At 33.5% G+C, this 27,349-nt stretch overlaps 6 protein-coding genes and 1 pseudogene across 10 annotated transcripts; 5 read left to right on the top strand and 2 right to left on the bottom strand.

The window, feature by feature from the left end:
- The first annotated feature begins 35 nt into the window (after positions 1-35).
- On the top strand, positions 36-23,282 carry LOC113866373 (protein RER1B-like). Of its 3 annotated transcripts, none has more exons than XM_027501268.1 (5): positions 36-46; positions 11,677-11,680; positions 22,172-22,535; positions 22,637-22,817; positions 22,926-23,266. In XM_027501268.1, exons 3-5 carry the CDS (start codon positions 22,189-22,191, stop codon positions 22,977-22,979), a joined length of 582 nt encoding a protein of 193 aa, XP_027357069.1. In that variant the 5' UTR covers positions 36-46; positions 11,677-11,680; positions 22,172-22,188; the 3' UTR covers positions 22,980-23,266. The 3 variants fall into 3 exon arrangements, with proteins under 3 accessions (XP_027357069.1, XP_027357070.1, XP_027357068.1); XM_027501267.1 differs by lacking the exons at positions 36-46; positions 11,677-11,680 and adding exons at positions 21,939-22,019; positions 22,105-22,124 and having other exon boundaries at positions 22,171-22,535; XM_027501269.1 differs by lacking the exons at positions 36-46; positions 11,677-11,680 and adding an exon at positions 21,911-22,024 and having other exon boundaries at positions 22,926-23,282.
- Positions 1,907-2,794, top strand: LOC113866329. Its single transcript, XM_027501207.1, has one exon. It carries the CDS (start codon positions 1,907-1,909, stop codon positions 2,792-2,794), a length of 888 nt encoding a protein of 295 aa, XP_027357008.1.
- On the bottom strand, positions 4,202-5,075 carry LOC113866328 (annotated as a pseudogene).
- Positions 7,792-8,661, top strand: LOC113866326. The gene has a single exon (XM_027501206.1). It carries the CDS (start codon positions 7,792-7,794, stop codon positions 8,659-8,661), a length of 870 nt encoding a protein of 289 aa, XP_027357007.1.
- On the top strand, positions 13,054-17,091 carry LOC113866372 (glucose-1-phosphate adenylyltransferase large subunit 1). 2 transcript variants are annotated; one of them, XM_027501265.1, is made up of 15 exons: positions 13,054-13,323; positions 13,413-13,738; positions 13,882-14,004; positions 14,105-14,275; positions 14,432-14,524; positions 14,619-14,702; positions 14,791-14,846; positions 15,013-15,106; positions 15,307-15,492; positions 15,631-15,711; positions 15,886-15,972; positions 16,053-16,157; positions 16,242-16,348; positions 16,499-16,559; positions 16,682-17,091. In XM_027501265.1, exons 2-15 carry the CDS (start codon positions 13,508-13,510, stop codon positions 16,781-16,783), a joined length of 1,581 nt encoding a protein of 526 aa, XP_027357066.1. In that variant the 5' UTR covers positions 13,054-13,323; positions 13,413-13,507; the 3' UTR covers positions 16,784-17,091. The 2 variants fall into 2 exon arrangements, with proteins under 2 accessions (XP_027357066.1, XP_027357067.1); XM_027501266.1 differs by lacking the exon at positions 13,054-13,323 and having other exon boundaries at positions 13,406-13,738; positions 16,682-17,053.
- LOC113866325 (SNF1-related protein kinase regulatory subunit gamma-1-like) lies at positions 17,403-19,339 on the top strand. The gene is made up of 7 exons (XM_027501205.1): positions 17,403-17,589; positions 17,684-17,859; positions 17,953-18,060; positions 18,162-18,320; positions 18,401-18,483; positions 18,601-18,792; positions 18,952-19,339. The coding sequence occupies exons 1-7, from the start codon at positions 17,403-17,405 to the stop codon at positions 19,337-19,339; spliced, it is 1,293 nt and encodes a 430-aa protein (XP_027357006.1).
- Positions 23,283-23,815: 533 nt separating the features above from the next.
- LOC113864596 (isoflavone reductase homolog PCBER-like) lies at positions 23,816-25,955 on the bottom strand. 2 transcript variants are annotated; one of them, XM_027498496.1, is made up of 5 exons: positions 25,704-25,955; positions 25,366-25,500; positions 24,661-24,898; positions 24,371-24,574; positions 23,816-24,293 (listed from the first exon to the last, which is right to left on the bottom strand). In XM_027498496.1, exons 1-5 carry the CDS (start codon positions 25,884-25,886, stop codon positions 24,127-24,129), a joined length of 927 nt encoding a protein of 308 aa, XP_027354297.1. In that variant the 5' UTR covers positions 25,887-25,955; the 3' UTR covers positions 23,816-24,126. The 2 variants fall into 2 exon arrangements, with proteins under 2 accessions (XP_027354297.1, XP_027354298.1); XM_027498497.1 differs by having other exon boundaries at positions 23,989-24,291; positions 24,378-24,574.
- Between the last annotated feature and the right edge of the window lie 1,394 nt (positions 25,956-27,349).

Here is a 27,349-nt window from a genome sequence, read left to right as displayed (position 1 = left end):
CATATTTCTTGCCCTTCACATTCTCAGTTCTATAATTTTCTTTCGAGTTTGTCTAAGTTACTTTACAGGATAAATAATTGTGTCTTAAATAGACTAATAAGATTTTTTCTATAAAAAGTTTTAATACAATATATTTTACCCCATAAGTAACTTAGATAAGTGAAATAAAAGATAATGTGAAAAGTAATGTAAAAAGAAAGATAGAGGAGAGGAGGAAGAAAATATAATAATGATTAGAAACCACTATGTATCAATTATGCCCAAGTGGGATTCAAAGCCAATTTTTATTCATAGCCTAGCTGTAAAGATTACAAGTGCTATATGATTAATGATAAAACAATTATCAGATTTAATTCCTGCACTGTGCTAAATTAAATAATCATGGTCTATGTGCTTAATACAATGGACAACGTGTTCATTGTCCTCCTGCCAGAAGGCAAGTAGTCAAATTAAATTAATATGATTCTCAATTATTTGCCCTTGTAATGACTTCAGAGCAGATGCTATTATGCACAACTAATTTATATTGTTACAACTAAAAATGTGTTTAGCATTTATACACAAAAACAATTCAATTATAACCAAAATGATTATTTGTCCTCTCGAACACCTGATGAGTCATATTAAGTTACGTTAACTCCAATTGGTGAAAAATAATTTTATACATGCATTCATTACAATGGAGAAAGTCATGGCAATGTCACTCGCGATGGCGTGAGTTAAAGAAAAATAAAAATGTTAAAAGAGTTTTTCTGTGCAAGAGACATTGCATTAACTTACTGAGGTTTTGTGTATATCTGAATCCAAGTCAATTAGCTTACCCTCATGGATATCTTTTATAATAGTGTTTGATTCCTTTTGTCTCCCAAACCTTCAATATATATTGAACCAATCTCTATGGAAGGAAGGTTCAGCGAAGACTAAACTGTACATATTCAACCTGTGGTGATAGTGTTGCGTACTATCCTCAAACAATTTTCGTCTAGACATGTTGTTGCTGTACTGCATCACTTAATATGTAACCTTCACACCCTTCATGTCTCCTAACTAACGGGTGAAGTAATTTTCACATATTAAAGTCCCTGAAATCATGTTTCAAAATGTAAACATAGTTTGAAATTCATGTCAACTTGTTTGAAAATTCTATATTAAATTAATTTTGTCTCTAAACTCACTTTTTTGAACTAACGTGTGACAAACTATAGCTTTAGAGTGGAGTTTAAATAATTTCACTTCAAATTCACTTTAAAATCAAATTTGTAAAATTAACTTAATTCAAAATGAATTTTATAAACACCCAACCAAACACACACTGAAACTAACAAAATGCAAAATGGTAGCACAAGTTGAAACATTAATAAATATTGAATCAATGTATTGATACCAGAAAACAAAGAACCCCTTATTTGTTTTTTTTTCCCCTGTTCTAGGACAAGGCAGACAAGTTCTCAACCCCAATGCTATATTTCTGAATTGAAACAGCTCCTCCTCCAGGTAATAGCTTCTAACATGATGCACGCTCCAGGGTTTGAAATTTTATATTATTAGCATCTCGTAAAGATGCCATAATTCCAATAATCCATGTGAGTGGAAGTTAAAAATTAAGGGATGAGAAGGCTAGGTGCATGAGAAGCATTGCCAGGCCCAGACATATTAAGAAAAATATTCTTCTTGTCTCCTTTATGAAGCAATATCATGCTCATTATGAAGAGAAAGCTAAGATCCAAATCAATAAGATATAATTGCACGTTTGTTATGTGACACTTGGGGTAAAAAATTTTTTTGTCTCTCATAATACATTCACTATATATGGAGCAAATGCCATCTTCTAAAACTCGAAGAGTTTAGAAAACACAACACAACACAACATATCCCCTCATAGGCTTGTGTTTTCTGATAATAGAAAATGGCAATCACTGAAACAAACACAAAGAGCTCTTTGCATACTCGATGCAACAGCTTGCCCTCTACACCTCACCCACTCGTTTCACAATATGAGGAGCATCTGCAAAGATTGAAGGACTCTCAAGCCACCTCTTCAATATCGTCATCTTCATTGAGCCACAATCTTAATTGGTTGTTGGATTTACACCACTGCACTGACATGTTGCTTCAATTGCCAATGAAACAAGAAGCCTTAGCACAAGAGTGCAATGATAAATGCGTTGATGACATTCTTGAAGGGTCGTTGAGGCTCTTGGATATCTGCAGTACAGCTAAAGATTGCTTATTGATAGCAAAGGAAAGCATGCATGAACTTGACTCAGTGATCCGAAGAAGGAGAGGTGATAAAACTGAGTTCATTGCTGAGGGTGGAAAATACTTGGCTTCAAGGAAGAAGTTGAAGAAAGCAATTAGAAAGGCATTGGGAAATTTGGAAGCAATAAAAACTGAGTTTGCAGTTCTCCCCTCAAACAAAGACTATGACACTTTGTCTATGGTTAGCATCTTAAAAGAAGCAGACGAAGTCACAATAAGGTCTTTAGAATCTCTGTTGCTGTTTACCTGTGACCCCAATGGACAATCAAAGAAGAGCAGATGGTCAGCAATCTCAAAGCTGATACAGCCTAAAAGAGTGGTTTCTGACTCTCAAGAATCAAACAAAAATGAGTTTGAGAATTTGGATGCAGGTTTGCAGTCTCTCCTCTGTCACAAGCCTTCAGCTATTAAGAATTTACCTAGCCATTTGGAAAATTTGGAGATGTGCATTCAGGATCTAGAAATAGGAGTTGAGCACCTCTCAAGAAAACTAATTAAAACAAGAGTTTCCCTTCTCAACATCTTCAACCATTAATTATAGAACATCTCTATGATTTTTGTGAACTCAATTTTGTCCCCATGAGTAGCGTCTCCTAATTGTATATGAATGTGATTAACCTTTGATTTTTTTTAATGGAATATACCAATATGATCAAATTGTAGTTATTGCATTTTCTCCCTTTTTAAAATATGTGAAAGGAAATGGGTTAGACAAGCATTTTTCATTCAAAAAACTATAACAATCTGATCAGTCTTCTTGATCTATACAAGAAGGAAAACGAAATGAATGATGAAAGAGGAGGAGGACTGAAGTGTAATAATTAGAAAACAGAAAAGTATTATTAAGAAAAATAAAAGAAAAATATGCCAATCAAGCACTGAACCCACATGTGATTCAAAGTAACTTGAACTCGTATCCTAGCTGTCAAGCTTAAAACTGCCTAACGATGATTAAATCAAAATTTAAATGCCTGCACTGCACATGTTCTCAATTTTTATAAGCTAAGGACAATGGAAAAAAATATGCTTGTGTTCATGTAATGAGAACAAGCTAATTAGTATCTTATCTTAATATACAGTTCATTATTAAGTTTTCTTTGATGTGAAAGACAGACCAATGGAAATAAATAACACATCAATATAGTTCACTAACGGCTAATATAATTCAATTTTTGTTGTTCACTTAAACGATATTATGCAAGATAGAAATAACCTATTGTAGGGCTGGATAGAATTAGTAACATAAATAGAATTGACAAAAAAAGTATTAAGCTGAATTGCGGGGAAAAATATATTTAACTAATTGTACATTTCTGGCTGTATCTCAAGCAGCACAGTTATATGGGATTAGTTCAGGTAGTAAGAAACTGTGCTAGGAGAGGGACAACTTGCTTCTTTGATCTATTAGCTTCTAAACAGAAATTATTAATCATTTGACATATTATCCTGTTGTTTAAAATTTCATTAATTTTTCCCTTAAATTTTTTTTTTTATCACCAAACACCTGCAGTAAAACAAAATTTAAGGTCAATATAGTTCTAATCTTTGAATGTAGAAAATAAGCACTAGAGACAGGAGCATGATTAATCTCAAATACGCGATTAAGTCTCGTGAATATAGAAAATAATCGCGGAAAAAGCTTAACTCATAAATTGAAGACAATAAAACACATTTAAATAAGTTAATAATCTAAACTTACGCGTATGTTACCAGATAAATTTAGAATATTGTGCCAATTTTTAATAGGATTGTGTTCAAAATATTTTGAAGATGCAATCGATATTCAAGTCAGGAAATTATCAATACGAAAAGAGGATATTGCAACCAAAAATTGAGAAATATTTTCTGTTTTTATCATCAGATATTTACACTTATAATTTCCATGTACGAGTGTATCTACATCGATCACCACAAAATTTGATACTCAGATATATATGTTGAACTAGTGGTTGAGGATATTAAGAAGGGAAACTCTGATTTTAATGAGGCGCCTAAATAGAAACTCAAGTCCTTCTTCAAGGTCTTGAATGCACGACTCCATTTTCTCCAAGTGGTTTTGCAAACCATTTACGTCTTCATACTTGCTGGTCTTGGTAAAAACGAAGCTTTGCAATGCCAAATCCACTTGGGCAAATTCATTTTCATCTGCCACCAGAGAGCAACCTACTCTTTTGGGCTGAATCAGCTTGGAAATGGAAAGCCACCTGTTTGACTTTGATTGTGTTGACCCTGAGATAAATTGCAGCAGTGTCTGAAATGTTGATAGTGTAGCCACTTCCACATCTCGTAATAAGCTCATCAAAGCCACTGTTTGATGGTCTTTGTTTGTAGGATATGAGATGTTGCAATTTCTTGAAGTGCCCGTCAAATTTGACAATGCTTTTGAGGTGGCCTTTTTCACTACCTTCCTACATGTCAAGAATTTCTTAACCTCTAATGTCAGCTCCACTTCACCACCCCTCTTCCTTCTTATCATTGATTGAAGTTTACGTGTGCATTCTTTTGTATGCAATAAAGCATCCTTGGCTGAAGTGCATGCATCTAAGAGCCTTAAGGATCCATCCAAAAGGTCATCTACCCAATTCTCTTGACACTCGTGGAGAAGGGCATGTTGGGTGAGAGGAAGCTGAATCAACTTTTCAACACACACAATCAAATCTTGCAAGCCTCCAATCTTATGGCGAAGCAATGATGAGGAAGTGGAGGTTTCATTGGAAGCCCTTAAGGTGTCCAAGTGCTGACTGATTGCATTTAAGAATGAGAGGGTGTGGTCTAGAGGGCAAGCTGTTTGAACGACCATGGAAATTGGATTCCATTTTCTCTCAAGAGAAGAAGAGAAGCCTTGATTTTGAATGTAGAATTGAGTCTATGGATCTGTGTTCCTTCCATTGGAATGTTGTCAATATATATATTGAGGGTGTTGTTGACATAAGGAATCTCATCTTAAACAAATATCAATAAGGCTAACTAATGGAGATTTGCATGTACACATAATTACATAAATGTTAGAATGGTGCCTCCCCCAAGGAAGCTATCCAACTCATACTTTGTGGCATATTGTTCTCTCACTTTTATGATTATGACATTTTTAATGCAAATATAAATCAACTGCTCCTGTTGACTGCTGTAATGCTAAAACGATGACTGCAATACCGCTAACCATCCTTTATCGGAGGAACAATAATCGCATCCCTTGTTTCCATATAACATTTAACTTAAATATTAATATAAAGCTAATCCTTGGTGCGCCCACATAGCTGGGCTATTTTATGTAGTGGGTATATAATTTTTATTTGCAAGATGCAATACACGAGTACTTGATTAAAACAGATCACTATAAAAGAAGTCAAACCTAAGCTTGTTCATGTACGTTGTTTTGTCCATCTCGTTTCCTGTTTCAAATATACCTCGGCTGGTTTATGCTTCTATTGGTTTTAGTGTTATACCATATATTCATCTTAAAAGATCTTGTACAAAAAATATTCACAAAAATAAATAAATAAATAACTAGGACTAAACTAGTGGTGAGGGACATGAGTAGTTCACATAATGTTCAAATAAATCATCTTTAATAAGCAATTATCTTTCTTTTTTAACTTATTGTTAGGACTAAGTTGGCACTAATCTATTTGCAATACATAAAATTATAAGTCCATTTTGAATATTTTTTAGTTATAATTAATGGTAGATGGTCATATTTGAATATAGATTACGGTGTATAACCTTGTTTAAGCGAGCATTAAAAATTGTATTATATTAGTTGTAATTGAAATATATTACGTGTTGGATAATGTTTTGTGAACAAAATAACGGGACAACAAAAAGTTGTTTTCTTTGACTTCAGAGCATATTTTTGAGTTATATGTATATGAAAACATTAAAAACTGAAAAATAGGAATGATTGTATACAATGTAGTGTTAATTTTTTTTTAATTCAACTAATGAACCAGTTCTGCTGTCTTTCACAATGAAAGAAAATTAATAATGAAAAGCATTTTAAGATAATATACCAATTAGCCTGTCTCTTCATGAGAACGTGTGCAGCGCAGGTATTTAAATTTTGATTTAATCATCAACCTAATTTATTTTGTTATAATTTTCATATTTCTAAATTCTAGATTATAGTCCTCCTCTTTGATCCTTAATTTCGTTTTTAAATTTTTTCTTGTATATATCTAGGAGGCTGATCAGATTTTTAAAGTTTTGAACTGAAAAAGTTGCCTATCCTTCTCTTTTGTTTCACATGTTTTAGAGGTGAACATTTGAAAAATTGAATCTTTGGTATGTTCTGAGGAGAAAATCAAAATTGAATCACATTCATGTACAATTGGGAGACACTACTAATTGAGTTCACAAAAATCACAAGGATGCTCCATGATTAATGGTTGAGAACGAAAACTCTTGTTCTAATTAGTTTTCATGAGAGTTGCTAAACTCAACTCCTATTTCTAGATCCTGAATGCACATCTCTATATTTTCCAAATAGTTCTAGGCTTGTGACTGAGGAGAGACTGCATAGCTGCATCTAATGCTTCTTGTCACATTGGCAATTGAAGCAACTTATAGTGTAGTCATGCAAATTCAAATTGCAGCGAATATGAAGAGACCTCTTTGTGTTTGTTTCAGTGACTGCCATTTTCTCTTATCAGCAAACACAAGGGAATATATTGTGTTGTGTATTCTTAACTCTAGAGGCTTGAGTTTTAGGACTTGTCAATTGGCATCTACTCTATATATAGTGAAAGTGAACAAATTGGGAGAGAAATGGCATCTTTGTGTGTTGCTAATATAAAGTTTCAAACCTTGTTGAGCATGCATCATATCGGGATGAAAAGCAGTTTCAAGTTTTAGCTCATAAATAGCATCCAGTTTTTGAACTTGTAGGCCTAGAACAGGACAATATATTGATTCAATATTTTTTTTTAATGTATCAAGTTGTGCTACCATTTTTGCATTTTGTTAGTTGTAGTCACTGATTCATTAGTAGGTGAAAACCATTTGATCCAGTTGGTTAGGGGACATAAACAGTGTGAGGGTTCTGTTTTTGTTAAGACGAACATTGCTCTGAGGGTAGTATGCAACACCTCATCACACATTGAATTTGGTCTTTGGGGTACCTTCCTTCTATAGAGATTTGTTTAATATATTATATATGATATGGGAACGAGTGAAGTGATTCTTGTTTCTCCAAGAAAGGAGGGCTACCCGTATTGCAGTCATTGTTTTAACATTACAACAGTCCACACGTGCATTTGACTTATATCTGCACTGAAAATGTCATAGTCATGCAAGTAAGACAAAGTATGAGTTGGGGAGTTTCTGTGGGGGGAGACACTGCTCTAACATTTATGTGATTATGTGTAGATCCAAATCTCCATTAGTTAGTCTCATTGATATTTGTTTGAGATGAGATTCCTTATGTCAACAACACCCTCAATATATATATAGACAACATGCCAATGGAAGGAACACAGATCCATAGACTCAATTCTACATTCAAAATCAAGGCTTCTCTTCTTCTCTTGAGAGAAAATGGAATCCAATTTCCATGGTCGTTCAAACAGCTTGCCCTCTAGACCACACCCTCTCATTCTTAAATGCAATCAGCACTTGGACACCTTAAGGGCTTCCAATGAAACCTCCACTTCCTCATCATTGCTTCGCCATAAGATTGGAGGCTTGCAAGATTTGATTGTGTGTGTTGAAAAGTTGATTCAGCTTCCTCTCACCCAACATGCCCTTCTCCACGAGTGTCAAGAGAATTGGGTAGATGACCTTTTGGATGGATCCTTAAGGCTCTTAGATGCATGCACTTCAGCCAAAGATGCTTTATTGCATACAAAAGAATGCACACGTGAACTTCAATCAATGATAAGAAGGAAGAGGGGTGGTGAAGTGAAGCTGACATTAGAGGTTAAGAAATTCTTGACATGTAGGAAGGTAGTGAAAAAGGCCACCTCAAAAGCATTGTCAAATCTGACGGGCACTTCAAGAAATTGCAACATCTCATATCCTACAAACAAAGACCATCAAACAGTGGCTTTGATGAGCTTATTACGAGATGTGGAAGTGGCTACACTATCAACATTTCAGACAATGCTGCAATTTATCTCAGGGTCAACACAACCAAAGTCAAACAGGTGGCTTTCCTTTTCTAAGCTGATGCAGCCCAAAAGAGTAGGTTGCTCTCTGGTGGCAGATGAAAATGAATTTGCCCAAGTGGATTTGGCATTGCAAAGCTTCGTTTTTACCAAGACTAGCAAGTATGAAGACGTAAATGGTTTGCAAAACCACTTGGAGAAAATGGAGTCGTGCATTCAAGACCTTGAAGAAGGACTTGAGTTTCTATTTAGGCGTCTCATTAAAATCAGAGTTTCTCTTCTCAATATCCTCAACCACTAGTTCAACATTGATATATGAGGATCAAATTTTGTGGTGATCGATGTAGATACACTTGTACATGGAAATCATAAATGTAAATGTCTAGTGATGATAAACACAAAATATTTATCAATTTTTGGTTGCAATATCCTGGCTTGTACAGATCAATTGCATCATGTCAATATTTTCCGCAAATTAAACTGATACATAATTTACTTTTCTAGAAACTAATTATGCATTCAAAATAAAAGAAAAACGATTAAAAAATGAAAATGCTTCGTATTTAAAAGAAATTTATTCGAACTTATAAAATAAAATTGTAAGTTTTTTTAATTCATTATAGTAAAATTTATAATGCAACCTCTTACATGATAAATGTTATTTCCATATCTGAAATGATTTTCTCAGCCTCAAATATCTTCTACATATTTTTCCAGGGTCAATTCAACTTTGCTTTTACTGACTTTTATTTATACAGAAAAAGTAATTCCCGTGAACGTCATTTTCATCACCCGAAACATGAAAAAAATCGCTCATCACAATAATCAACGAAGAACATGACTTTCACATTTGCATATTGTAAAACGAGTCTTTTAGAAGCGTCACGATTCATTGATTCTCTAACTCTAAGTTATAACGTGAAAATCATTTGAAAGGAAAAAATCACACCAACAGATATATACGCAACCCATTTGGTCTCATAAAGTGTATTATAATATGTCAGGTAAGAGGATTTTAATGTCAAGGAGTGGTTATTATCACTTTTATTTAATAATTTTTTATATATCATATTTTATTATTATTAATTATAAAAATAATATTTTAAATAAAAATTACTTAAATAGAAGTAATAATAAATATTTATTGTAATAATTATTAAACACCTAAGTTTTAGAGTATAAAAGTAAAAATAAAAGAAAAAATAAAAATATAATAAGTAGTGTAAGGAAAAGATAAATATAAGATGGAAGAAAAGTAAAGATATTATATGTAAGTGTAAAAATTTGCTGCTTGTCTTAATTACTTGTCTTGTTTCTGCCCCTTTTTTGGAGGGTAAGTAATTATTCTAAATCAATTGTATTTATTAGTGATTTTTATCTATTTTTAATAAATTATTAAATTTTTTCAATTAATATTTTCTAACAAAATATTATTTCTTAAATTAATTAATTTTAAATTATTTTAATATTAATATTCTTAAATACATAAAATCCTATTTTAATTTTTATTTCTAGTACAATATTTTAATTAATTAAATAAAATGTTTATTAAATAATGTTTAATTTAAATATTTTATTTATATTTAAAAATATCCATATAATACAACATATTTGTTTTTAAAAACAGAAATTGAAAATGTAAAATTAAAAATCTAGGAGGAGCCCAGAAGAGGCGTAGGAGAAGCTCTCACAAGTCGCTATCTGAATATAGAAAAACACGTCGCAACTCATAAAGGCTCAATCTTCACAAAGATATTTGAAATTTTAAAAATAATAAGGAATAAAATAAATTTAGATAAAATTGTAAAATAAATTAGGAAGAGATATGTATAATTAGTTAAAAGCGAATTATAAATTTTAATAACCAATTAAGAATAATATGTATATATTAGTTTCTAAAATAAATATAATAATTACAATAGAGTGTATCTTAATTTAACACAAGGTGGATAAAATAACTTCCGATTGAAATCGAACTCAAACCTTTTTTTTTTTTATCGGAATATCCGATTCTTACAAATCAACAAAATCCAGCAATAAATATTTGTTTCTCTTAAACATATTAATATGAATTTGCTTCAAATCGTATATATGAAAAAATCACTTTATTAAAATTGTGATTAGTTAAAATTCCTTATTGTCACGCTGTTTAAAGTGCATCACATCTATTAAATTTTTGAATTTTGAGCTTTTAAAATTATATCGTAAATTCATAATCGTTCGAGTAGAAAAGTAAGAATTTGAGAATTGTGAGTTAATTATAATAATTAAAAAATAAAATAGAAAAGTACAAAAAGGCAAAAATCTGCATAAATTATAATAAAAGAAAAAGAATGTATTTAAGCCACATATCGGAGGGAAGTGGAGGCCTGAATTTGTATTTGTGTGAATCAATTGCTAGCAGAGCATGGCACATGCATGTTGTCACTTTGTAACTTGTTTTTCTCTTGCAGTACAATCAGATGGTCCCATCACATTTTCTTTTACGATTTTTAGTTTCTGAAAGAAGAATAATACTAATGATATTTATGCTATTCAATGTTATTAAATTATTCAGAGAGCACCTTGTTCACAAGTAATTGCGATAGAATTAGAGAAATACAAGCTTTGAGTAAACAACATAGTCCTCTAACTAATACGCATGTAAGTGAGGCCAAATTGATCACTTAAAAAAATCATTATCAATAGCTTCTGCCATGTCCCAGTTGTGGGGCTGGCATGGCTGATTGTCAGAGACATTGAACCCTACTTTAACGGTGGAGATGAAGCTCAGTGGAAATGTCCTAACAATAATATCAAACAAAACAATGAAATAAAACAAAATGGAACGTCATATTCACATGCAGCACCCGCAGTATGAGTCGAATAACTAGTGTCAGTAGCATCATGCGCTTGTTTGTTTCTTATTAAGAGTTAAGGTCCAATCTAAACGGGCTTAATGTTCATCCCCAAAAAATTTGATATAAACTTGTAACATTATTTATTTAAATAATTTGAAATGCACTCGGGGATTGATAGTATGTGAGTATGATAATGATATGCTTAGTTGACGAATGAGTGATACGTGAAATGGGAAGGGTATGGCAGATGAACAAGAACAAAAAACAGAGACACTGATGGTGGGTCCACTGAGAACAAGAACAATGGTTAATGAGCCCCACATCGGGGACATACTTATACCAAAAAGAAAGCTTATGCATATCAATTTATGATTTATAAGAATTAATTCAACGGTAGGTTTTATGTAGTGCTTCAGACTAATATTTTTAAATTTAATTCATTTGATTTTGATTTAATGAATCGGAATATTGGAAAGTTCGGTGATATTATTTGTTTACTACCCATGATTGTTTCCATCTTTGATGTGGATATTGGTTTGTGGAGTTGCTTAGGCATGAATTAATTTGCAGGGGAAATGTAATTCAATTAATAAATTTCATTTTTTTTTCCAGATTATGCAAAAGGGAAAATGGATTTTCTGGTTCAACATGTCGATGATGGTCCATTTAAGGTAAGTAATTTTCAGATTGTGAATGTATCAAAGTGGATTCTTCTCACCTCATTTTGTCCAGAAAGTTCAGTTGTTTTGTTTGACATGGAATTAATCTACACGATTCCTAGTACGACAAAATCAGTTCCACTTGTAACGACTAGAGAATAACTATTACCCAGGATGAATGTTTCTCTCTCTTTTTCTTCCTTTGCGACCATAAATATACCATACAGTGAATCCACCGCATTGTTCTCAAATCACAACAACAATTAATGATATAAAACTAATACTCTACTTTTTAAGACAATTTTACATTTAAAATTACTTTAAAATGCATTTGATGCACGTTAAAGAATAGTAAAAACAACAATACAAAAATTGAGTCATAACATCTTTTTTTTAATATATATATATCTTCCATTTATTGATTTGATACACAATTTTGAGCATAGAGCAAGGGGTTGTGGTAGATACAAGGTCGATTAGGTTTGCAAGTTCTTTTTCGCTGGCATTGACGGATTTTAGGATATAATACTATTTTGTCTCATCAAAATTTTGATTAATTTATTCATTTTTACATCAATTTAGTATCTAAAAAGGATTAAATTAATTATTATTTTTATCTTTCCATGACAAAAATTACGTTTTATGTTTTTTTTATTAAACATGAAATGCGTATATTTAATTACTTAAATCTTTCATTTTTTAGACAAATCAAACACATCATTGTTTTATATAGTAACATCTTGGTAAAATTATAAATGTAAGAAACAGATAGATATTCAAATGGCAATTGCAAGTATGAAAATGTTTACCATTTATCAAACTCAATCAAGCTGAATAGAACAATAATTATTGATAAATTTGGCAACTTGCCAAGAGAATAGCGAGATTAAATGATAGATTCGAGCAGCCTGAACATTCATACATAGGAATGAGTAATTTCTCCATGGCATAATACATTCAAGCAAATAACGTCCGTATAAATTCACATAAAATTTTTGAACGAATCTCCGTATTAATTATTTTTTCTTTGATTTCCTGTACGAACACTGCCTGAAATTGACACGTCTTTTGTTCGCTAATGGCTTTCCCATGTGTAACAAATACCTTGAAACTTGGACTATGGGAATTGACGGTCTTGGAGTAGAGTGGCAAACCAACATTATTTTATATACTATATAGTTTTGGAAATTAATAATATTTACCAAGATCATAAGATTTTTTATTTTTTTTTGAGACCCTTCTGGTGAGGGGTATGGCTCACTAGCCAATAAAGGCAACCTCCTACCTTAAACGCCACTCGATTGCACTATTTAGTCTAATAATTTGCCTTCAATGATCTCGAGATCACTAGGATCCCTTTTTTAGATTTTCCTATTTTGTTTCACACTCACACGTTAATTTTAGTTGACCTTTGGGTGGCTTAGACTTTGATCCTCTTCAGCTTCACCTTTGGAGTTACTTAAGGTATGCTTTTTCTTGCTGTTTATTTAATTATTAGTATATAGTTTCTCATGCTTTGTGGCATATTTGTTTAATGCGTACTTAACTTGCAGGTTGAGGTGAGGTCTTTGCAGTTTCCAGGGCCTTTGGACATTTGATCCATCACCATCTTCTTCTTAGCAGTGAGCAGTGAGGTGAGGTCACTGCAATGGCTTCTGCTTGTGTGACGTTGAAAGCCAATACCCATTTCACAAACTTGGAAAAAGGCTACCCTTTCTGTAAAGATAATGGCTTTCTGGGGGAAAGAATCACGGGTAGCTTGAACAACAGTGCTTTTGTTATGAATCAGTTGGCTAAACGTTCTAGAACACAAAAAAGAATGGTCAAACATGGTGTTGTATCTGCCGTTCTCACTTCAAATAATGCCAAGGAATCCCTGGTATGCTGAATTTGATTCTAGGATTCACCTTCTACTTGTCAACCTTTTAATTATTGTGAAAAAAAGGTTACTTTTTACTTTGTTTTGTGTTTGTGTGGCTGCATTATTATTTGGTGTTTTAGTGAGTGTGTTTTGAATTTCAGACCCTGCAAGTGCCTTCATTTTTGAGACGAAGGGCTGACCCAAAAAATGTTGTTTCCATCATATTGGGAGGAGGACCTGGGACACAACTGTTTCCTCTCACCAAACGTGCTGCCACACCTGCGGTAAGTGAATCATGGTTTTTGTCTGAGTCCTAACTTCTTGGAGTTCTGTGTTGTGTTGTGATGATGGTTTTTGTTACCAAACGTGGAACGCATTTTTCAGGTTCCTGTTGGTGGATGCTACAGGCTTATAGACATCCCTATGAGCAACTGCATCAACAGTGGCATTAACAAAATATTTGTGCTAACCCAGTTCAACTCAGCATCCCTCAACCGTCACATCGCCCGCACTTATTTTGGAAATGGCATCAACTTTGGGGATGGCTTTGTGGAGGTATGTGCATTACCATCACTATGTTCCCTTTGGTTACTGTGATTGAAAGAGGAATATAAGCCACTAGAGGGATTCTTGTTGACCAGTTTCCTGTTTGTGTTCTTTCTTTTGTTCCGATTCATGATCACTAACTAAATCAACCTAAACGCCAAACAGGTTCTGGCTGCTACTCAAACACCAGGAGAGGCTGGAAAGAAGTGGTTCCAAGGAACAGCAGATGCTGTGAGGCAATTTACATGGGTATTTGAGGTGGGCATGTAGTTTTTGTACTACAGAACAGATGATATTTTTTTTTCATTTATTAGATTGAGTTTGTTAACAAGTGATAGGTTTATTGTTGTAGGATGCCAAAAATACAAACGTTGAGAATGTCTTAATCTTGGCCGGGGATCATCTGTACAGAATGGATTACATGGACCTTGTGCAGGTATACAGTGTAACTGTTTTATAGAATGGATGATTTCTTCATTGCTTTTTCAGAAGTTTTCTGATTTATATCTATTACAAATGAACAGAGTCATGTTGATAGGAATGCTGATATTACAGTTTCATGTGCTGCTGTTGGTGACAGGTGCGTTCAATCTTCTCTCAATTGTGCTTCTTTCTTGATGCTTAATATCATTATGTTGCTTGGATGATATAACTATTATACTTAATTTCTTTATAGGGTGAGTGAATAGAAACAACTAACTTGCTGAAAACAAAAAATTTACAAAACTTAATTTCCTGCTTTCCAGCCGCGCATCAGATTATGGATTGGTTAAAGTAGATGACAGAGGCCGCATCATTCAATTTTCAGAAAAACCGAAGGGTGATGATCTGAAAGCAATGGTAATTCACAAGCTAACCTAATATTGCACCTTTTTCTATCAGATAACTTTTCAAGTTATCTGATAATTCTTTTGAGTATTGTGGTTGTTTGTCATTTTCATCTGCCAGTTATTAACCCTTCTACAAGCTTTTTGTCAGCATAATGAAATGTTCATAATATATTTTTCTGGTCTCATGTGTTCCTGTGTTGTATTCTGCAGCAAGTGGATACCTCTCTTCTTGGGTTGTCACCCCAAGATGCAATAAAGTCACCATATATTGCATCTATGGGGGTTTATGTATTCAAGACAGATGTTTTACTCAATCTTCTAAAGTGGAGATACCCTACATCCAATGACTTCGGGTCTGAAATCATCCCTGCAGCTGTGAGGGAACACGATGTCCAAGTAAGAGAAATTTCAATATATATACTTTCTTTCAAATATTTTATCCATTTGATAAGGAGTCTCTTCTGTCATTTATGAGGAGCAGTTACACCTATACAGAGGTAACATTGGAAAGTTATTTGTTTGTTGTTTTTGCAGGCATATTTTTTCGGAGACTATTGGGAAGATATTGGAACAATAAAATCCTTTTACGATGCTAACTTGGCTCTTACTGAAGAGGTGGGTTCAAGATATTCATAGACTGGCATTTTTTCTAATTTACTGATTTTTCCATTCTATGAGAATAGGCACCATGCATTAATCACAAATGACAAGTCACATACCAAATCTATACTAGTTGCATTGTGGCACTTGTTTTATCTGCTTCATGCTACTACTCTATTGTTCTTGCAGAGTCACAAGTTTGAATTCTATGATCCCAAGACACCCATTTTCACATCTCCAGGATTCCTACCACCAACAAAGATTGACAAATGTCGGGTATGATATAATCTCTCTCATAATATGGTTTTTAACACCATGAGATGTCTTTGCTTATTCCGTTTGAGTTGCTGTGGTAGATTGTGGATGCCATTATCTCCCATGGATGTTTCCTGCGAGAATGTACAGTCCAACGCTCCATTGTGGGTGAACGTTCACGTTTAGATTATGGTGTTGAGCTCCAGGTAAACTGCTATGCATTCTGCAACTGCATTGCTCATAGAATACTCCATTTATGATTCCTCCTAACTAGAATCACTTTTTCGCAGGACACCGTAATGATGGGAGCAAACTACTACCAAACAGAATCTGAAATTGCTTCTCTGCTTGCAGAGGGGAAGGTCCCAATTGGCATTGGAAGGAATACCAAAATTAGGTAATTTTAAATCATTTTGTGGGTCTAAAAAGTTAACAGGAAACACTGATATTGAATCAGTACCATGATAAAGAATAAGCATTGTCATGTAGCAATTCTGTTTTATTTATAGTCATGAAATTGTCACATAATCTGTTGTCTTTGTTGAAGGAATTGTATTATTGACAAGAATGCAAAGATCGGGAAAGATGTCATCATCGCTAACAAAGATGTAAGCATGGCTACTATACCAGTTCTCACCATGCTTTTGCCTTTTTTATCCCGTTTTATCAGTTAATAGTTTTATCATATTATCCTATTTATGTGTTACCAACTCAAATGCTTTCTCTGTAGGGCGTTCAAGAAGCAGATAGACCAGAAGATGGGTTTTACATTCGATCAGGAATCACTATCATAATGGAGAAGGCAACAATAGAAGATGGCAGTGTCATATAAAATGGTTACGCTTATTTCTTGGGCTGGTTTGGCCAAAGGCGCTGGAAGAAGCATTCTGAGAAACACTCCTATATTTTGGGGACGAGGGTAGCTGTTGCAATGTTATGTTCAATAGAGAAAGCAGCACCTAGTTTGCTGCTTTAAGTAAAAATAGAAGCTTCCCCAATACATGTAAAAATAGAACGAATAAAACATGAAATTCATGATGCAAAAATGTAAATAAATTGCAAGGTGACCATGAGCTACGAAGTCCCTGATAAAGGACACCTTCTAAATTATTCGTATCACTAAAGTATTAGTGTTTTGACTGAGCGGATCCATTTGCATCATCTTCTAGTGATAATAGAAACGAACACAAAATTATAGTCCAGATAACGCTAGAGGTTTTCTAATTTTTTTTGGGGGCCCTCTGAAAATCTTCTCTTTTGATGCACGGTAAATGGCAATAGTAATGTCTCGTGGCAAGATCAGGGTAATCAATTACAAACTGATTGACACGTAGAACTTCTAACTTGTAGACGAGTCAAAGGCCTAAGATGGCGAGGAGGGCCACACGTGGTGAGTGAGGGTGGTGGAAAAGTGAAGGGTTAAAATGAATGTTGTTTAGTGAGTATAGAACATGAAACCAAAAACAATGCAATCTAGGCCAATAGCGGACGTGTTGGACATTTCGGACGGTGGGTTAGAAAACAAGGAAAAGAATATCAACAACGATAGTCACCATGTGATTGATTCTGCCTCTGCCCTCCAACAATTTCTTGATCACGTACCCATTAGTTCAATAGCCGGCATAAATAATTCACCTGGTACTTTTATGGCAACTTTGTTTTGTTTAAGAATCAGTAATCACACGAACATGCTCATGATTCTTACATGATTCAATGTCCCTTCTTTCTTAAGTTTTGGAATTGAAAGCTGGAGACAGTATAAGGGATGCAATTCATATGTTGTACGAAAAGGACATCTCTTCTGCAGCAATTGTGGATGTGTTGGACCCCAATACCGCTAGCATAAGATTTTCAGATCGATATATGGGTTGCATAGATTTTACAAGCATGGTTCTTTGGTGTCTTGAGGTATTACTTGCTTCCACCCCATTAAGTTACACCTTCTATCAATTCTTCCCCGCCAAAAGTGCACACCATTCTCATTAAACATATATTTTCAAGGAATATGAGAAGACCAAGAAAAATTCCGGGGAAAACCTTCTCAAGGATATAAAGAACGGTGACTTTTTCTCCATCCTGGACCAGATTCCTCAGATTGGACAAACCAAGGTAGTATGCTGTGGTGATCATTATTTTAATGAACCTCGTTATAAGTATGCTAGAAAACTGTCCAAGTGAACACGTTACAGTTCTATTGCAATATTTACTAGGTTGGCGAGTTGGCTAAGTCATTCCTCTGGGAACCATTTTTCCCGGTACACCTGGATGACACGATTTTGCATGCACTGCTAGTTCTCTCTAAGCATCGGCTGCATGTTTTGCCTGTGATACAGCAACCTGAACCTGGACTCATTGGTTTTGTTACACAGGTATCTGATGAATTAAGGCAAAGGTTTTTTCTTTTAAGTTTATGTTTTCAGGACGAGTAATAAATAAGTTGTCCTGCTAGAATGCTGTAGTCCAATTCCTTCTTCAATCAAGTGAACTAGAGTGGTTTGATACTATTGCAGACAAGAACTTGTCAGATTTCCGGTATTCAACTCTCATTGATTGAAGTACAGAGTACATTCATTTGCTGCTTGTTCAAGTGAATTGGTATTCTTGTGTGTTGCCCTTTGACCCTTTGACCCTTTTCTCATCCTTCCACAGATTTGAAGGCCAAGAAAATCCTAGTTGTGTATCTGGAGACCAAACTGTTGCAGATGCTCTGAAGTTGCTAAGGCAAAACCAAACTTGTGCAGTTGCAGTGGTAGATCGACAAACTAAGAAGCTCCTGGGTAATGTGAGGAACAGTGACGTTTATAATCTTGTAAAGAATGATGATCTCCTTAGAAATAGAACGTAAGTTTAAAACATGTCGTGTCCCCTCTCTCTCTCTCTCGCTGCATTTTCAGCCTGTATAAAATAAGCTAACCGGCTAATGTATATATATGCATGCAACCATATTGAATTCACAATGTAACTAATGTGACAAAAATGCTTGTTTTTATAAAATAACAGGACTTTAACTGTGGAAGAATTCATTCACACGGAAACTGAAAAAATAGAGACTGAAGCATCCATTGAACATGATCACGGGACTTTTCTCACGGCAGGAAGTCTCCGCCTGAAAAACAGCTTCACACCCAGAATGGATTCACCTGTTGCCGACAAGGAAAATGTTTCGCTCAAGCAAATAATGAAACATATGATACAGACTAGTAGCAGTTTCAGCTTTCTGGTAAATGATAATGAACAAGTAACAGGTTTGCTCACACTGAGAGATGTAATTCTGCAGTTTGCCCCACCATGTGTGAATTCTAGCATCAATGGAGGTGGATTTTTTGAACTTGCCTTGGAGCAGAGTGGATGTCAAGTGAAAAATGGAACTATGATTCGCAATCATTGATCAAGGTATTAATGGACTAAATTTTTACTCTTTTTGTTCTATAAGATGTCAATGAGTTCCAAATCAAAAGAACTTTGGTTAATAGATATACGAGAATAATCATTGTTTTAGTAGAGGAGGGTTTGTCTTCTTCCTACTCAAGGTCAAGGCGTCAAGCAAGTCACCAGCCTGAGCGAGTGGTACTTACATGTAACTTCACTAATGAATGTCCATCATCAGGAATTGAATCCAAGAGTCCAAGACCTTTTTCTGTGGAAGTTATTCAATCATAACAATTAAGTCAATTCTAGTTGATTAGTTTTTGTTGATTGTAGATAAGTAAAACAAGTAGCTAAGCTAAAATAAAAGCATTACCAAATTATTGGAGGACAACAACATAATTAAAAAAAAGCATGGCTATTTAACAGTAATTCCATTTTAAGAAATCAGGAGTACAGAAAGGTCAACTTCACATTAGCCAGGAATCCCTAAGTGTAAAAGGGTTAAGATGCGTTTCTTACTTTATATCATTGGAGAATTGTTCGTGTTTGAAGGGTTGAGTTAAAAATTTGATGCCAAATTCTTTCAAAAATCACAATTTTTTATCGGAACAAGACTAGTATAGCGAAGGGGTAAACACACAGGAGAGAATCACCATCACATTGAGTTATGACCAAGTCATATAAGTGGCTTAGACACCACATCAACACTCGTCCTTAACATGATATACCCTCCTGTTGCTGCAGTTAAAAAATTGGCTGGTCCATGTGTCTAAAACTCCTTCAACATGATATTTAATACAAACCTTACAATTAACACTGTCATTATATACATAACTTGGCAATATCATTGTGATAGGCGTGCTAAGGAAAGCATTGTAGTAAGACCATTCAGCAACATTTGTTATAATAGTAACTCGCCTTGAGAAAAGAGGACTTGCATTGTGTGGATAACTTAATACTGTTGCAGCATAAACTATATCATTTTGGGTTCCAAACTTTATATACAATTTTTTTACTTTGATTTTCTCATCGGCTGAACTCTGAAGTTATTGCAACCTGAGAAATGGGCAGGCTTTGACTATTCTTGGAACAGGGCAAGATTCAAGTCTAGATATGAAGTAAGTGTAAGTCAACAAAATTATTTTTTTCTCGGAAGCCAGAGTGTGATGTATGAAGCTTCGAAAATCATAGAAAGAAATTAAACATTCAAATTAGTAATCATGAAAGTGGTGATCGGAAATGAAATAACATGGTGGGTGGTATCAAGAACACGTAGAAATAGAAAAGAACTACCTTATTTGTTGTGTTGACAATGAAACATTTCCCAAAACAAACAGGAGAAAGTTTCTACATGTGGATCACATATCCTCCATAAAACTAAAATTAAACTTTATGGGAAATTGACAATTTTATGCGTGTAAGTTTTCATCAAAAACTAAATATTTTAGCATGTCAAGACATATTAGGATGATGATTCTCCTGTAAAGCAGTAATTTCCATGTTATAAATTTCAGAAGATGATTCGTTTTTGAGGCTTGTTGGAGCTTTGAGATCTTGGATATTTTCCATTCCAAAGAACTATTCATTTTTTATTAGCAAGGTGAAAAAAAGAAGTGACCATTAGTATAAGAACAAGAACATGCTACCTCACTGTCTTGACATGTTTGTACAATGATATATGATCAGACAGAAATTCTAACAAAACATGGGGATCACCAAGAAAGGTGAGTCCTCCCTCAAGCTAAGGCCTTAGATTAATAATTTTAATGTACGATGAGAACAGCTTGAGCTTTTGTAAAATATTAAAACTCAAGTTGGGATGAACAACTTTGCAGTAAGAAAGCTTCATAGTTTCAGCCTTCAATCACTGCTTTGTCAATTGCCATACATACCCATTCACGGCGCATAACGACTATATATATATATATGTCGTGCCTATTTCTATTGGTCCCCATTAAGACCAAGTTTTCTCAATTTTACTGCCGCCTTGCAAAACAAGACAAGATTATTATGGAAAAAATCTTCTAATTTATAAATAAGTTATAACAATATGTTATTAAGACTTTGAGAAACTTTAATGTACTCTCATAATTATAATAGTTTAAATAATTTTATATTTATTTAGATCTAATTAATTTATCCTTATATTATATAAGTATTTTTTTAAAAATTACTTTTTATTGAATTAGATAACTCTTTATGGATTGATTATTTTAATTACTTTAAATTTAAACACACTATATTAAAAATGATAAATCATTTTAATATTTTTCTTAAATTCAAAAAATTATATTTCTTGAATGTATGAAACATATATTATTAAAAAAAATTACATCTATTAATTTAAAAAAATTACTAAAATTTGACAATATTTTGAATGGCAATAAAAGTTGATTTATAATTTAGAATTGTGTGATTAAAAGTAAAAGACCTGTAATTAGCCGTTGTTTCATTAATCAGTGAAATGAATAGAAATGAAAGGTTCAAGTTGGTTCATTAATCCCTGAATGGAAGAAGCAGTAATTAAAAAATAGAAGGGTAGAGATGGTAAGTAAACAGTTGTGAGGAAGAGCTGAAACGCAGTAGCGAGCAGTGAATAGCATACATTACCACCTTCTTTAAGTCTTAACACGAGGATGAGATTGAATCGTTAAACTTTTAAGCTTCAACCAAACCAAACCATTGTAGTTGTTGATTCGATTAGGTTAGCTCCTATTCTATTCTTCTTCAATTCAAATTAGGGTTTATTCTTTCCACCTCACCATGAAATTCCAGATCTCATTTCCCCCTTTTGTTTTCGTTTCAAAAGCAAAACTTTGGAACCCTAATTTTGCATTTTGTGGTGTCACAGGTGAGTGTGCGATTTGAATGGAGGGAAGTGGAGGAGGTGGCAGTGCTTCGTCGCCGGTGAACCAATATTGGCACAACTTGTCCAAGCTCTATCAACATTATCTCGATAAATCTACGCCTCACAGCGCTTACAGATGGATTGGGACCTTGGTAATCGCATGCATCTATGCTTTGCGGGTAATTTACGTGCAAGGGTTTTACATTGTCTCATATGGCCTCGGAATCTACCTTCTCAATCTCTTGATTGGTTTTCTATCCCCTTTGGTCGATCCCCAACTCGAACCTTCCGATGCCCCTTTGCTTCCAACCAAAGGCTCCGACGAGTTCAAACCCTTCATTCGTCGCCTTCCCGAGTTTAAGTTCTGGTAATTTAGGTTTAATTAATGTTTCTGAGCTGAAACAACGATAACTGTATCATTATTCAACTGAATCATGTCCATATGTTCCTTTGTATCGATGGTTTCAGGTATTCTTTCACGAAAGCTGTTTGCATAGCGTTTGTGATGACATTTTTTTCTCTATTTGATGTTCCTGTGTTTTGGCCTATATTGCTCTGTTACTGGGTTGTTCTGTTTGTGCTTACCATGAGGCGCCAAGTTGCACACATGATCAAATATAAATATATCCCCTTCAACCTTGGAAAGCAGGTTCACTTTCTTAATGCTTAAATTTATTTTTATTTTTATTTTATTTTATTTGCATCATTTAGCTTAATATTAAGTTCAGCACAAAGTGAGATTTGCTTTGTTTTGCAGAAGTATAGCGGCAAGAAATCTTCTGCTGGTAGCAGTGGATCACGAGCAGACTAAAACTTAGCTGTGTCATGATTTTAAGAACACAGATCTACATTGTTAGGTTTTGTGAACATTCAGGCTAGTTAATTTTTTCGCACTTTTTTTGAAAGAATTTGTATTCAGAGTATTATGGATACCAGTATGCACTGTGCTACTTGTTTTATTATACATGAAGGCGTGCTAAGATTGGCAGAGAACTTCATGTATTGATTGGATTTTCTTGTAAATCTTTGCTTGTATTGTGATTTTGTGATGCTGTAATTTTTCCCTGCCTCTGTGCTGTCTTCATTCTACCCCAATATTATGGCAAAGTTCACCCATCACGTTCGTTTTCTGTCTGCCTCGATTATAGTATAAAGATTAGATAGGGTCTTTAACGCCTGCCCGAAGAAAAAGAGTGAGAGCTTAGATATGTTCACTTTTTGTGTAATTTGTTTGTCTCTTAAAGCACGTTAAATCATGGGCCCATTACTAATGATGAAGTTGAAAGTCGAGGTATAGACAGACCATTTCTCTTGGTATGGTACGTTTTGCATATATACAATTAGTTATTTCGTTACACATAGTTGTGTAAAAAATGAATTATAGTTATTTTGAATTAGTTTATTTCTCGTCCTTTTGAATGAAAATCTGTAACTGCGATTAGTTTTATTTTAGCACATATTTTTATTTTATTCAACCATTCAAAATTAATTATATAAAATTAAAAATCAATTTTATTTTTAAGTTTGACTTATCTTTAACGGAAAAGGATCCTAACTGGTTGGTCAAAAATGGACGTATAAATAATGAAAAAGTAATCAAAACATTACTAAATTTATAAAACTTAATATCTGCAAAAGTTAAGGTAGGTTTTATTTATTGCTCGTTTTAATAACTGAATTGGCATTGAATATTGTTCATTTCACAATCACAAGGCTTCTAACTGACGCCAAGACTTTTCTAACATATTGTCGTTGCTATTTTTTCACTTTAACTTTCATACAAGGAAAATAAACGGGCATTCAATAAAATTATCATAACATAGTATTGCATATTTTCTCCATACATAGTTCCTTTGAGGAGCACATCGCAACAAGTCAGTTCTATACTGCTGTTACACGATTCTCTTTATTTTAGACAACGAAGTTTTACCTAGAGGACATATCAACTAGTTTTCATCTCAGACAAACTGATTAAGGTACTCATCTACAGTGGTGTATTTCACATCAGGATAGAGCGCTGAAGCTTCCACACCAAATGTAGGCTCAATTTCAAAGTTAGCATGATCCCCCTTTACATAAGCAGAGTGTTTAATCGACAGGACCACATTCAAGGGTGGTGATGACTCTGAAAGAAAAGAAAAAAGGAACTAAGTTATCACTGTTAGATCCAGCACAAAACCTGAATAATGATCACTGACTAACCTTGAACTTGTGTCAGGATTTGTTCCTCTGGGACATAGATTCTTTCAAGAGTTTTACCGATCTTCTTCTCCCAGAGAGAAACTAAATCGTTAAATGACAAGGTATTAGCCGGGGGTCTAACATAGAGACTTTTGTTCAATGTTCTTGGATCATCCACAGCTTTGATTGTATAAGTGGCAATATCCTCTTCCTTGTTAAAAACAGCTGTTAAACAAGCAAAAGTCAATAGTAACACGATAACATGTAAATTTCTAATCTTGAGGCAATAGTGTGTCATCAATTTTTTTTACCTTTGGCGTTTCCATCACCAAGGATAACAACTTTATCTCTGGGGGCAGGTGTAGCTCCAGGCTGTGACAAATTGGGTAGGAAGTAACCAGCAAAGAAGTTGCTTGACACATAAGTGTAGGGAATTCCTTCAGCTTCAATGGTTCGTCTAATTTTGGCCTTTGTAGCAAATGCACTCTTTGCTGGTTCAATTGCCTGAGTCCGGTCCACATCATTTCCAAACTCAGATGGAAAGAACCTCTGTGAAATATAATGGCGTCACGGTATTTAATTAGCTTATATGAAAATTTCACGAAATCATCAATTATCAAGGTAAAGGACAAGCTTAATACTGTCCTCTGTAAAACACTTGATGTTAATATTGTAAGTCAGTTCTACATAATTGAATAACATTTTCTCGGAAAGCCTTGTCATGATTCAAAGTCAGAATTCGACTACATGGATGTCGTGTATATCATCCTAACGAGGTATCACGTTAATATGCATTGGTTTAACAACCCATTAACATAACTTAAGACTAATGTAACATATTTTTCTAAATATACGAAAATCTGAACTAATTATTTTACCCAATTATTATTCCCAATTTCTTATTAAACACAGGAATTCATGACAAAATGAACATGACAACTAACGTATATATAAATTAGTCCAGATAACTAACATACATAATTAACAACGTACCAAAAGGTTAATAAAAAGTATACCTTAACATTTCCTGCTTCTTTAATAGCCGAAATGATCTTATCTTGATCACCCAGCTGCAAGTGTCCTACAGTAGAGATTACCACATCGACTTGCTTTATGGCATTCACCAAACTTTGGTGATCATATAAATCTCCCTGCACATAACAAGGTGAATACCCTTTCAAATAACAGTCCCATGAAACACATCCATGACAAACTGAAATATTCCCATAAACCAAGAGGAATACAAATATAAAGTTTGGATTTTCAGGCCAAAATAACACAAAACCCAAATATAAAGGCAGAGCAAGAAAGACTCTTAAAAAAAGTGACATAATTGATGATTTATTTAACGTACGAAAACAAATTTGACACCCAAGTTCTTGAATTTGTCGATGATGGATGATTTTGATGGGTTGGAAAGAGTGGACTCCCTAACCAAAAGGAAAGTTGGGTGGCCACTACTGGCACTGGCTTCTACGATGAACTTTCCTATGTAACCAGTGCCTCCAATGAAGAGAATCTTGCTAGTCCCTGCCATTCCTCTTCCTAGTTCATACAACAATGGAGATTGAGTGGTACTGCTATCTACGCTACACTGCTATGCTTGTCCTATTTATAACCGATGCCTTCCCTTTTCCCTTTTGAAGAAACTAATGTATTTCAACTCAATACTAGTCTCAATTCATTGCTCCCAGATATTATAAGAAAAATATTTACTATTATATTATATTATATTTAAGTAATTCATGTTAATAATAATACATTAAATGTATTTTAATGATGAATTTAAGTAATTAATAATAATAAGGTTTTATTAAAAAATTATTTTTAAATACTTAACCTCAATCTACAAAATAAAATTATAAAAATGTACGGAAGTTGTACCCATATTATTTTATTTTTTACAAAAATGAAATGAACCATTTTTATTTAAAGAAAATAAATTTGTTCGAACAAAAGAGAGTTTAAAATATTTGTTACTGTACTATAATTATTATTTGTTAGATAAAATATGGTTCAAAAATAGTATCCATTAATTGTATCCGTTTAAAAAACTTAATGCTGGATTGAATATTCATCTATTTGACCAAAAAAAATATTGAATATTGACTTTTTAGAATATTAGAATGAGCATTGGTTAGAAAATAATGAGTAAGGTCTGCTCTCATACTCACATTTAAAAAGAAAAAATAGATTGATAAATTTTTTTGAATGGATATCTAAATATGTCTCATCCAAAAAAATACTTGAAAAAATAATAATTTTACTGCTCCTATCTATATTTAACTGAGATGTGTGTTTTAATTCATTATTTATATTTTAATTAATGAAATTTGTTCTTCCAATAATGTGTATCTTTCTCAACAAATTGGTAAAACAAGAATCCTAAAGTATTTGATGACTAAGAAACCCAACTACTCAAAGAATTCGTGTTTGCCTATTAAATACGACTTCAATATTCATCCATAAAGTTGAACAAATTTTACAAATTAGTTTGGAAAAGAAAAATAAAAAGAACCATCAAGAAGTTGCCAATAACGTAGCCAAAGCTATACATAAAAATAATTTTATATATATTATTTATTATATTTTTTTCCATTTCGTATATACTAAAAATAATGTATACGCTGTACGGGAAACATTTTCCACATAAAAATAGGTCACACGTTGTAATATTAAAGAGATTTAAATTTAAAAAAAAAACTGCTAATGAAAAACGGTCATAGTCGATTTTCACAATAGGATAATGACAGGCAGTATTATATAGTCAAATTTTGCAACTTAGATGACTGTTTCTTTCAAAATTAAAAGAATAATTCTTACATATTTTTTATAAAAATGTGTGATTCAAATAAATTTATTCACATATTTCAATACATTTAATAATATAAAATAAATTTATTATACTTAACCTGAAATCTAACACATGCTTAATAATAATATCTGGTGGTTATTGAGATCTACACACTGCAAAATAAAATTAATCGAAGCATTGGGATC

Source organism: Abrus precatorius, unplaced genomic scaffold (genome assembly GCF_003935025.1).
Source record: "Abrus precatorius isolate BTA unplaced genomic scaffold, Abrus_2018 Scaffold4, whole genome shotgun sequence".
Taxonomy (NCBI): domain Eukaryota; kingdom Viridiplantae; phylum Streptophyta; class Magnoliopsida; order Fabales; family Fabaceae; genus Abrus; species Abrus precatorius.
This window is presented reverse-complemented; position numbering and strand designations above follow the sequence as displayed.